Raw genomic sequence first — 13,330 nt, 5'->3', positions numbered from 1 at the left:
TAAATCTGAACTGTACCCTTTAAAATGTTGTGATTTAAATGCAGTAATAGTTTTCAAGCCATTGAAAAGTTGATCATCGCTTTAAACATCTCCAGCCACATTTTGCCTCCCCTTACATGCGGTTGGAAAGTGACCACAAAATCAGAAGATTTTTATGCTCCCACACACGTGGTTGACAACAACAAGTTCAAGTGACTTTAAGGAATGGAGAATAAGGACTATGACATAGAGTCAATATATTTTAAAGCATAAATAATTTGTGGAAAAGCTACACTAAGACAAGCAGAGGCTTAACAGAGAGCTAAAATCTAGCTGCAGAAAAACTGTATGGATTGCATCAATCCAGAGGGAAACCTGACCTATTTTACTCAAACTGATCATTTACATTGTAGTGGATTAACAGGCAAACCAAACTTTAAATAGTAATTACTTCACTTTTCGCAGCTGCATAGCTCTCTTAGTGAGGTCTTCTGGCATTTTAATAGTCTTTACACATTACTTTGGGATACACACATATTTGCACCAAATGCTGCACTCACTAAACAAAATGTCCTGCCATAACATAGAGGAGGAGCAAGACCAGGTTCGAAAAGAGACAGTGGCATGACATACACTGAAATCCAAGTATGGAAACACTTTTTAATGTAAACACTTGTATAACTTGGTTTGGAATTTTTTCTATTTTTAGAAGTATGTAATTAAAGGTAGTCTAAGGAAAGGAAATAATTAAAACACTGTGTTTTGAGAAAGTGAAGGTAACTGGAAAACCTACTTCCTTACAGTAACTGCCTCACACCTTCAGGAGGATCGAAGATATTTTGTTAATTATACCTCCTTTCTTACCATGAGATACTAAAACCTTCTCAGTTACCCTTAATTAAACATGGCTTTTGGTAATTTTCTTTTGCTGATGTACGAAGAGATTTTAAGAGCTAACTGTCATTATAGAACGTTCAAATGAGCTGAGTTTCTGCTGCAACAAATTCTATGAGAAAGCTGGGCCTTGCTGTTTGTGTCAGCAGAACACTACAAAACCCACTAAATGTATGAGGCAGATACATGCTGCTGCCGCACTGTTTTCTCTAACTCATGAAAACAACCATCTGTTTTGATCTAAGAGTAAAATCCTGCCCTTATCATGCAGAATGGTAAATTGGAGAAGGAAGATGTCATCCTCATAGGAGGTGGTTTGGGGAAAGAAAGATTAAAAAAGAGAAAGGAAGTACAGGAATTTTATTTCATGCACTGGCATGAACTACTGAACTTACTCGTTACTGCCCAACCTGCCGAATTGCCTACACATATCTGGCAATGGAGCTCATAAAATGCTTAGGCTTTGCAGCATCATCTATCAGGTACATAAAATGTTTTAATGGCATTTCACCTTTTTTTTCCACAATGAAAAGATACTATTAAGACCATAAGACAGATGCTTCAGTAAAACAGAGAGCTGGATGGTATTGCACAGTGGCTTACAGCACTAGCGTCATACAGTAAACAGAATATATTTTTAATTGATGTAAACATAAATTCCAAATAGATGTTTTCATACATGCCTGTTTCAAGTGGACAAATGGTGCAACTGAGACATAATGTATCTCCTGGCACACAGATAGTTGCCATAACTCTGCGCTGGAAGTCTTCCCTCTCCCTCCCTCTCATGCACGCACACAGACACAGACAAAAACCCAAACAAAAAAACCTTCACCCAGCAGTTCTTTCATTAGGCAGTTATGAAGCCAAATAGTCCAAACTGACAGCAGTGTTATAAATATTATTATATTTATTGACATGTGTATCACATACTATGTTTACCATAATTGCAACATTAACAGGTATCAGGTTCTGAACTTGAAGAATAAAGAATAACCATTACATACTGCAATAATAGAGAAGGTGGCATGGGAAAACTTACTATTCAAATAACATAACCCTAAATGAATGCACCATTAAAATCTTGGAATACTTCTGGCTTGTCTTTAATGAGATTAGCCTTTTGTTACAAGTGCTGTTTTGTAGTGCTTCAAGACTTGTATCTTGCCCTTTGCAGATGGTAATAATAACTTACCTCGCTTAAGAATATGAAGAATCTTACTTAGGATTGTGATGCTAATAGCCCAAAGTTTTATGGTAAAAATATTTGCCAAATGCAACATACTAAGAAAGATGCAATCTTCCTTATTACAATCCTATTAATTATCACTCATGTGGATTACTATATTATTCCTCTCACTTTAATAATTTGTTATTGCTCAGGTAAGAAAGAATGAATTGAGAATTTTGTTTTCAATATGCTACTGAAATATTTAACATGCAGCATTTCATTTACATTTGCTTGAAATGAATTTACAAAAGAATAAACAAAAAAATAAACCAGCCGTACAAATTAGCATGAAAAATTGCCTAGTTGGCCCAGAACAGACTCACCCAACACACCTTTTATATGTGTGTAATTCAATCCAGAAACACAATTTTGGCTGCCTGAATATACACCTAAGACTTTATAACTAAGTTTACTGAAGTAAACAGCAAGCACGCCTATGAAATGCCCTAATAACTAACAGTAAAGATGCCTATCTACTGGTGAAGAACAGAGAGAGATCTGCAGGTATTATAATATTGCTCTGATGAAAATGAAAGCCCTTCTCTTCCGTTGTTCCATACAGCTCTGTCTTTCAACATCGATGGAAGCTTGATTAGAATCAGAAACATACTGCAAATGGTAACTGGTTTCTTTTGCTACCTTCCTCCAACATGTGGTCCAAGTCATTAACTTCTTCACTTACTCATGTAGTATGCTTGCACTACTCTTACCGTTCAAGTATCGCATTCAGCTTCACTGTGAAGAACAATGTGGAGAGATGCCCTCCTTGGTCAGAGCAGTACCTTTCCTAAAGCAGTGGCTATTTGGGGACAGTGCCAAGGCCTGCCTTTTTATGAGGCACATTCCCCTTGGAATACAACTACTGTTGGACTAAAGGTATTAGAGGGTATCTCTCCACATAGTCAGGGGATGTGGTGTTCATCAATTTGTCTAATCCCTTTATGAAGCTGCCGATACTGTCACAACCACAAACTCCTGTGGCAACAAGTTCCAAGAGTTCGCTCCCCATTCTGTGAAGTAGTACTGTATTAAATGCATACCCTGTTTGCTCTGTCAGTGCCCCTCAGTAGTAGGACTGTAGGGTTTGGTAAACAGCCATTTCTAGCCACCTTGTCCACTACCTTTTTGATTTTGTAAACCTTAAACATATTTTCCCCTCAGCTTCTTCCTGCCCAAATATAAGAGTGACATCCAAATAGATGTTTTCATACACGCCTGTTTCAAGTGAGACACAATGCTTCTCCTGTCACATAAATAGATGCTGTTTAATGCACCCCAGGATGTGGTTTGCTCTCTTGGCTGCCAGGGCACACTGCTGACTCATATGAAGCCTGATTTTTTTTAAAATCCAAATACATGACAGCCACTAGATCTCCGTTATCCACATGCTTACTGACAACTTTTCAGAACCCCCGCAGGTGAGTGTTGCAGGACTTGGCTGGACAGAAGGCATGCTGTCTCCTTACCAGTAGGATCTGCTTGATCCACGAGCTCATGGACCTTATTCTTTAATACAGCTTCTACCCTTTTCCTAAGGGAGACACACCCACTCCTCTGCAGTTCCCTTGATCTTCTGGATGAGGATTCCAGTGGCACAGTGGGCCGTCTGTAATAACAGGGTGCACATCTTGGCCAGCAGTTCTCTTACTTCTCACCCGAGTTCTTTTGGAACCTCCTTGGTGAGGCCACTGCTCTGGGTGACTTCTGACTCACCTGCCCGCTCTAACGCTTCCTGCACATGATCCTCAGACTGATCCTGCCCATCTGACCAACCTGCTGCAAAAAAAAATGCACTTCGTGTAGCAATCTCCCCTGCTTCAGCAGTAAAGTCTGACACACTAGAAACTCGTTGAGCGTTTCTGCCACAGCCCTGTCAACTTGGAGATTACCTTTTTCATCCTTGCCAACAAACAGCCCCATGAGTTTCCTACGGTGGCTTTCTGCTTTTGATTTAAAGAACTTCCCACAATCACTCTGAGCATCCTTTACAAAGTGCTTTATAAATTCTCTTTATTTAGCCCTCAACATCCTGTTTACACTTAACCTGCCATCATCTGCAGGCTTCTCTGTTCTCCTCATTTGGAGAAACTTTCCTTTTTTCTTTAAATATTGACCTTTTCTCTATGATAGCCTCCTGAACTTAACTAAGGAGCCATGCAGAGCTTTTACTGAATAGATAATGCAGTATCACAACAACCGCACATGATCCAAAGTGTGCTTACTGTACTGTGAAATATTACTAAGAAAGTTACAAGTTCCTTTTCCTCTTCTGATAAACTTGCCCTGTTGTGATAAATCAGCACATCGTTTATTCTCAATGGATCTCTAATAAATACCTCTTGCTTCATCATACAAGCTCTTTGCTGATGGTGAAGATCCATGAAAGTAGAGGAAACACATCTTAGTTTTCAGATAACAATCTGAATTCACGGTAGCAGAAGCTTTAGAAATCCAAATTTCATACAGAACAGATTTCCTTACTTTCATTTAACAAAGGAAGGCAAAATAAAAGAATGATTGCAAAAAACCCCCACATTTTCTGTGCAGTGACTTAATGTTGACAAATGCTCCCCAGAATTCTTGTAACAACCTCCCTGTCATTCATATGAATTAAGACTAGACTAGGTCTAATCTGACATTTTGCACAAAAAGTTTAGAGTTATCCTACTGGATAGAACATTGGGAACAGGATTTTGCTGTAAATGAAGAGTAATCCTCATGCAGAAATGAAAAAACTTCCTTGTGCAATTTTTGAGAAAGTCTGATTTGTTCAGAGCACTGTATAAAATGCTAAATCATAGAATGAAATAACAGTTAACATTCTTGGCTTACTTAAATTTCTGCTCCTAAACACACATACATGTATGAGCAATCTCATTGATATAAACAAAACTCTTCATGCTCAATGCTGCTCTTGTGCAAAAATGTCTTCACTTCTGGCTGAGAAGCAGAATACACTAAAACTTTTTCTTTACAGTTACATCAGTTGACAACTATTGTGGAGGAAACCATCCTTTTGGCTTACATGCTGAGGAACAACACAGTACACAAAACACTTATACAGAAAGCTGAATAGGCTGCAGGTTTATCTTCAAATACTCGACCATCCTACATTAAAAAAACAACAACAGCAAAAAAAACCACCCACACACAAAAAAAAAAAAAATCACAAAAAACCCCACCAAACAAAAAAATAACAACTCACTTTTAACAAGTAAAGTTAAACAAAGTAATAATGGAAGCAATTTGGTAAGAAATCACTGAGTATTAGAAATACTCCAGTGAGCTGTGAACACACTGGCCTGAAAAGTGCATTAGGCAAATGTTCATTTTCTGGGCAATAACGCGATGCTTGCATTAATATTCAGCATCAACTGAAGTTACAAACTGACAATACTCTTTTGTCCTACACCTGAAAGCAATCAAACAGATCCAAGTCATAGTTGACTACTAAGTTCACAGGTGTTAATATCAAAACAGACTAACCTTTAGCCCTTCTACTTCACTTTCCAACTGTTTAGAGTACTGTTCACTCCTCTCACGCAATTTCCTGTCTTTGGATGCCTCAGCAGCTGCGGCTTCAGCTTGGACTTCCAGCTACAAAAGTACATACGTTTTTAATAGGTAGGATTTTTTTCTCCCCCCCCAAAAAAAAACTAATGATGGTTTTCAATATAAGAGGTAAATCTTCAGCACTAAAATGTATACTTCAAATTCTTAGACAACTAAACCAGTACTGTTTGAAACAACAATCAAAGAGTTTAAGATTTACAGATAACATAAAAAATCACTTTGTCAGAAAACCTTGCATATAACGACTATTTCATAGATTCTAAACAGTCTTCCCACCACTTACTTCTTTTTTAAGTCTCTCTGTTCTGCGTAACTCTTGCCTTAAACTTTCTACTTTTTGCATCACCACTTCCATTTCTTCCTCCTTATCTCGGAGCTGGCGGGCAAGCTTTTGTTTTTGAGAGTGCAAGTCTGTGAGCCGCTCGTTCATCTCTGAGAACTCCTGCATTGCCAATTTCCGCTGGCTGTGTGCATCTTTCAGCTCTTTGGCTTGGGATTTTAATCTGTCACTAGACTCTGCCAGTTCCTACAGTTTAAAAAAAGAATTAAGTAATAAACCTAGAAAGCTGCAAGGCCAATTCTGTCTTCGGATGTGCATCTAACACCTTCTCCAGAATGAATAGAAACTGCATATTCATTTCTTTTCATGAATGCATCTATGATACAGATTGTATGCCTCTATAAATGAAGACAGAGGCCAGTTTTTACACTGCTGAAGTTCATAAAACTGCATAAATGTAAACCAAGCTGGAATTTACTCCATTATTATAAGGTTCAACACAAAGGCTTTCAAACACTTGCATTAGAACATAAAAATACCTTGCTGTCTTAATTAAAAATGTCTTTAGTATAGTTTTTCAAGAACGGCTTGAATGAATAAAAAGAACAGTACTTATCTCAACTGCTAAATGATTAAAAAAAGGTTTTTGCATTAATTGCATGGAAAACTCTGCTCTATGAAAATTTCTACTTTAGAAGCTTTTGTAAACTGACCTGCAATGGTGACTATGTTTTCCACACACTGTACCATAATATCAAATATTACATAAAGTTTCAGGCAACAAAACACTGTAGTGATTAACAGCAATACATGATAATTATTCTTTTAAAAGAACCCACATGAAATAACACTGCTAGTGCTGTGATAATTCTACAGCACAATACCTTCACAAAGCTTGCTGTGTCCTAGGTTTGTGCTACTACACTACGAATGAGGGACCACAACAGTTTAAATGAGTTATTGATGTTCAGCCAAACCGGAGCAGAACAAAGAAGCAAGGAAAAGCAAGTCTGAGGATGAAAAGAAGAGTGGCATGAAGAGTTAATATTTGGCACTGTTGACATCTATACAAATTCAAAAGCTTTTTCTAAGATTGTTAAAAAGAGGTCCTAATCACTACAGGTTGTTTTAGAAGAGAGAGAAGTCTTTCTTGGACAAACTGGCAGCTCTCAAGGTTTTAAGGGCCTTAAGGGTTAAAAGAGTGTTAAATACAGCTGGCACATCAACGTCCAGTGCGGACTTTAAAATACTGGGCCAATAGAATCATTATGAGAAACAGGCTAATGTATTTCACACCTGATTACATTTGCAAGTTGATTTAACCATGAATACAAAGAAGAGCCATGAAAGACAGTATGTTATAAATAAGAAAACAAGGAATCGGGGAGACAGAGAAGAAATAAATCCCAGTATTCTTTACTGCAGTTATTTCAAATAACTTTTCAATCTTCATGTTTGGGCAATTTTTCACATCTCTCTTCTGGAAACACTTCTGTGACACAGCCTTAATACTATATTCTTAACATTTTTTTCCCCTGCTACAGTCTCACCCATACTTCAGATTAAATTAGTTGTCTGGAATAGTTGTTCTCTACTGTGTCTTCTAACCACTATGGTTACCACATTAATCTGAAGCTATAAAACCTTCTTTGCAGCCACCATGCAATTTGGATCATGGAGTTGTTCACTACCTGGAAGCAGTCAGCTAGGACCACCCAGCAGTCATGCATACAACACATTAAATCAAGTCCTTGTCTTCAAAAAACAGGCAGAAAGCAAAGCAGGTCACGCTACACATTTGTTGTCTGCTCATTAATTTTACATACGGACGTTATTTCAAGCAAAAATAACAAAAATAAAACAGTCTTTAGGATTTAGAAGAGTTGCTGACAAGATGCTTTTACCTTATTAAGATCTTCCCTCTCTTGCTTCAGCGTTCTGACCTGCTTCTCAAAAGCCTTTATTTGTCTGGAAGCATCATCCAACTCCCGCCTTGCAGTGCTGGCCTCCTCAAGTTGCTGTTCTAGCTGACCAGAATCTAGAAAAAGCAGCAGACTTCTAAATATGTTAAGGAAAAAAAATATTATTCTAGAATAGCACAGTCTAGCTGCTTGAAGCCCCTTCAGTATTTTTTTCTGGTTTCCATTTGATCACAAAATAATGGCATTCTTATCTGGTTTAGAATAGGGAGTAGGTTGTTTCAACTGCTGTTATCTGCTTTTAACACAACATAATAAAAGGCCACAGGCTTGCTGCAAAACAACATAGAAAACGATAGCAACTTGTCTTTTCACATTATAATAATCATGCACTATCCATAATTCTGTAATGTATGCTTTAACACAACCTATATGTTTGACTTTTATGCCCTGTGATATAATATATAACAAATCTTTTAGTACATGGTAATTATAAACAGTCTCCCACCTCCCCCCAAATTCCCCCAGAAAGAAACAGTAAAAGTAATGGGTCACTCAAGAGCTGGCAAGCCTTCTCCTGTTGACACACTTAAAATTAACTTCAGATGATTTTACTTATTTCCAGTGTGAAAACCACTTGTGTTTATGTGATCTGCTTTATTACTACTATAAATACAGGAAAACTATTACAGCAGTTTCTAACCAACTGTCAGTTACACAACGGAAGTACACTTCTAAGCCACAGCTAGATAATGTCATACCAATATGCTCAAGTGTTACAACATGAAAAGTTGAAATGCATAAAATGTGAGAATGGAAAATTTCTACCTAATGGGTGGGGTTTTTTCCCCTCCTAGTCTTTCACTTAAAAACACAAAATTAAAGCAAGATATATATGAAGGTAGGTTAATTCCAAGTTCTATGAAATCACTGGATATTTTGCCTTTGATCTCAGTTGTGGCAGGTCTTCAGACCATACATATTTACCCACAGAACAGGAACTCATCTATACTCTTAGTAAGAGCCTTTTACTACATTTTCATAAATGCAACCCTAAGAGATCGGGTCTTGGAGAAATCAAACATAAAACCACATACATTTCTAAGAGCTGTAATTTCTGAAACACAAGAATTTTATAAGCAAATTAATACTGTTAGCTTATACCCAGACAAATATCCACTATTGTTTTAATTCATTGACTCTTGTTTAAAAATTTAGAAGAATGCATTTAAATAAGAGAGGTAGTTCAAAGCCAGAAATTATTAACTGCATCTCTTATGTAGTCTATTCTGAAGTCACCAGCAAAAAGAAAGTTTATATATGGCTCTGCTGAGCCAAGATAAATCTCTCTTCCGTGCATGAACTACTTTGTTCCATAGCTCTGTTTTCTTCTTCCTTTGCTGCCCTTCACATATTTGGCAATATGAAAGATTCCTCAAAGTTTTCTCCTATGTAACTTAGCGAACAAAAATTATAACTTTGACCTCAAAAATTGAAAGCATATGCTAGCTTGTCATTTCCTGGAAAACTAGATAAATGAGAAGATGTATTTTTCTAAGGTGCCCCCAGTGACACTCCTGAATTTGACACAATTTCATGTTCATTTTTTATTACCTTTTCAAGCAGGTGTTTACTCTTACAGCTCCAGAAGAGGCAGTAAAACAGCTTAAAGAATATAATGAAAAGCTAGTTGTGACATATGTGTAGTCAATGGTAATTTTCCATCTAATCACCCTAGTTGTTGCAAACATTTTGGCTAATATATGCAAACACTCACTGTAGGATGATATTGCACTAGATTTGATTGCCCAAGAGATGAGCCCAAAGCATAAAGTTCAGCTTTGCACCCAAACTGAACCTACTTTAAAGTTCATCAGATCTAGATTTGGAAATTTAGATATTTTAAAGGCCACCCAGAGAACTTGGAACTAGCTCACCTAAATTTGGAAGCATTCAGACATGACCATCATTTGGATTTTGCCTGTATTCTGTCATTAATTTAGTTTTACAATCCATCTCACAAAAAAAACATCATAAAATCAAACAAATCACAACATCCTCTTTTCCCAGTTTTATCAAATTAGCCTGTATTAGTAACAACTCAAGGCACAAATGAGTGTCTTCTAACTAATGGCTGTATTGACTGAACCAGACGAAGCGTTCAAGTATATACTGGGAAAATTATGCGGCGACTGAGGATGGATTGTACAACTCCACATCTTCCTCATTTGAGCACATTATTCTCTTCCAACCCAAAAAGCAGAAGCAATGCTGTATCTAGGAATAAATATACAAATGTAAACGTGGCATGAAGCAGAAAATTCTTAATGGATACTTAAGAGAAAACCTTCTCAATATTAACAGACTTCTTTTAAATGTGAAAAGGGATATTGGTTGTGTTGGGAAATGTTCCCACACCTTTTTTTTCCCTCATTACCAAAGAAAGAGAGTAATACCTTCAGCAATGAACTAAAATCTAAGTTGCAGGTCAATAGTCATGAATAAGATATAATTTAAAGCTGATCGTGATGCTTTTCTATGAAGGGCTGGTCCCATTCAAAAGCTGTTCTTCTAGATGTTGCTTTTCAGTGGTCCCAAAGAGCCAAAAACGGAGCTGAGGATTGCTGAAGAACAGAGGTTTCTGATTGTGTTGTCTTCTTCCTTATTACAGCAACAAGTGGAGGGACATTTGGCTGGAGAGAAACTTCAGAGAAATCTTTGTCCTGACACAGCGCCAACGTGGCATCACTCAAACCAGACTGATCCTCCCTGAGCTAGTTAAGCCATGTTCACATCCAAAAATAGTGCTTATGGTACAACACAAAACTGCTGCATCATACCAGAACAGCTGTCTAACTGTACATCTATAACAGACTTTTTTCAGACTGCTCAATTTTAACAGCATACAATCTCTGTGCTGAAGTCTGCAGTTCATAGTGTGCTTCTGCCCCATAATGTAGCAGTAGAGTCTAAACACACCAACTAAAATGTCTGGAAGTTAAGTTCAAATTATTCTTTCTGTGGGTGTCGCTGCTGGCATTCCTGACACTTTCAGGAACTGAATTAATTCTTTTCACAAATACAAACCAGAACAAATCTTTTTTGTAGTTTCCTCCAACCTTTCTCTCTCTGGGTTTTTTCCCTTGCCACAGCTAAGATACGGACATAAAATAGAGACCACTGCTTGTGTCTGATTCTTCTCTCTCATACAATGCAGATATTTTCCTATTTGGATTGACAAGAGGAATCACATTTGTCGTCCCCATTTCTATGGTTCTAGTCCTGATACCCTCTACCAATCTTGTTAATTTCCCTAAATAAAAAACATCTTGCTGTACTTCCTTTCTTTCTCTTTGAAGATGTCTCTGCTCTCAAGATCCTATTTTGAAGAAACCGTTATGGAGCAGGATAGCAGAAGTCCTATGCTACGAATCACTATGAGAGAAAATTCCCTTTAACTTCATTCAGAGCATCAAATCAAGCATACTGATTATTAGTAGCTAGCCTTTAAAAGTAGGCTAAAAAGAAATTAGCTAAAACAGATAGCAAATTCGTTCACTAACAGCTATATTCAACATGGTGGTGCAATAGAACCTCCCCGTCTGGCAGTCCTTAAAACATGAGTTGCCAGAATCTGGGAGAGTAAGGCTGGAAAAAGATGGATTTGGATATATCGAATTTCTGTGAATCTTTCCCTAAATATCTCCAGTAACCTCTGTAAAGACACAAGATACTGGGCTAAGTAGATCTTTGCTTTGTGACTAGTTTGGGAGTTCTAAAGAAAAGCAGTTTGACGTAAATTAAAGAAATTCAGCTCTTTATCTGCACGGATTTCAAAAACACTTTTCAAACTTAAAGTACTGAGATACTTGATAGCCAAACCTGTGGTTATCATAAAATCCCCATGAACTCCCAGAATCAAAGGAATTAAATGGAAAGGAAATAAATGTTCAGTTTTGTAAGAAGTGAGAGCTCATTGACAGCAGAACCGAGAGGCGGTTCTTCCCCCTCTCATCTCCCTTACCTCGTATGCTCCTATTGACCACCTTGTGCTGATTTATCAGACGATGAGTCAATTAAATTCTTTGTATCTCAATAGTTCTTTTCTTGCTTAACTGAGTGGATTAAACTCAAGAGAGAGTCCAGGGCATGCACAGAAAGAGGAGGGACCACACAGCTGTGAGCAGGACCCTGACTGATGGCAGAGTTTTGCTTGGTCAGTTCTGCTGCTCGTGGAACTGCAGCCTTATAGCCCAGAGTGTCCTCTCTCATGGAAAACACCCTTCGCAACACCCTGCCACTTGGAAAACTCAGTATCACTCTAGTTTCATGCACACAGGCCACCTCCCAGAAAACCCACTCTCTTCTGAAAGTATCGTTCATGAAAATACTCAAGATAACTACATCTCCAGTTTCAACTAGCTTTACTCCACATCCAGTTACAATGTACTAAGCGACAGTACACTATAAACCTCTATGGTTTAAAAGAAAATACAAATATAATCAAAACTGTGATCTCATCTTACAAATTTGGTCCTTCCAAGGAAAATCCAAGAGAAAATGAAAGATATCAATGGATGCTTAAATAATAACAAATCATCCTTCCGTCAAATATTTTTAAGACTTTAGAATTGCTGGGCTAAACTCTTCACCCCTCATTTTACTCACGTAAATGAGAAACAACACCTTCATTCCTTCCAGTTTACTACCTACGTACCTGCACATCAGAGTGCAGAGATTGTACAAATGCTAAGGTACGCTACAGCGTCTATGACTTACGAAAGGAGTGCGGTGACTTTTGATACTGCCAAAAATAACCAAATGAATGCCCTACAAAAGGTAGCAATAAGGAAATTGGTCATGGTTTCACAGATTCTCAAGTAGAGCCTGATTCACATCCATGTAAATTAGCAACATCACAATTTAAAAGTAGTGTCACTTTACCGCTAATAATAGCAGCGTAAGTCATTTAAATCTTCCTTCTCCCTTGCAACTGGAATTACCGAAGTACTGAGTATTAAGTTGAATTTGGAGAAAATGTTGAGCTACCAGCAAAGAGCAAAGAGTAAAATGAGAAGTAAAAATAGACTGGAAGACTACTTTTAGAAAGCAAAGTAAAACTATCATTATGAGAAAAATAATCTTGTCAAAATACTGTTTCCTGTTACAGTTCTTACATTACTGTTTATGACATACCTGTTACCTGTTTCTTCAACTTTTCAATTTCTTCTTTCAAACTTTTAATTTCTAAATCTTTGCTTGCTGTTATTGGGCCATCCACTGTTGAATACTGCAGAGCCTGGACTGTCTGGGTGGACTCTAGAAAAAGATGGAAGGGAGAGGGAAAAATTACGAGCCTGACATCCGAGGAGGTCAGAGATATCACTGATAAATTAAGACATGCCAAAAAGCCCTTCCACTGAGGATTCTACAGTTTATAATTTCCAACTACTA

General features: G+C 37.5%; 1 protein-coding gene across 5 annotated transcripts in view; it reads right to left on the bottom strand.

The window, feature by feature from the left end:
* The window catches only part of CDC42BPA (CDC42 binding protein kinase alpha), a 188,951-nt gene that overhangs the window by 59,399 nt on the left and 116,222 nt on the right, over window positions 1–13,330 (bottom strand). For all 5 annotated transcript variants that reach the window (XM_075088713.1, XM_075088714.1, XM_075088717.1 and 2 more), the window contains exons 12-15: window positions 13,073–13,195; window positions 7,862–7,995; window positions 5,961–6,203; window positions 5,591–5,701 (exon numbers count right to left, since the gene is read on the bottom strand). In XM_075088713.1, the coding sequence (XP_074944814.1) occupies window positions 5,591–5,701; window positions 5,961–6,203; window positions 7,862–7,995; window positions 13,073–13,195 (611 nt within the window). The remainder of the gene's footprint in view (window positions 1–5,590; window positions 5,702–5,960; window positions 6,204–7,861; window positions 7,996–13,072; window positions 13,196–13,330) is intronic.

The sequence above is a fragment of the Phalacrocorax aristotelis genome, chromosome 3, assembly GCF_949628215.1.
Source record: "Phalacrocorax aristotelis chromosome 3, bGulAri2.1, whole genome shotgun sequence".
NCBI classification, from domain to species: domain Eukaryota; kingdom Metazoa; phylum Chordata; class Aves; order Suliformes; family Phalacrocoracidae; genus Phalacrocorax; species Phalacrocorax aristotelis.
The sequence above is the reverse complement of the archived record's forward strand: the minus strand, read 5'-3'. Positions and strand labels throughout refer to the sequence as shown.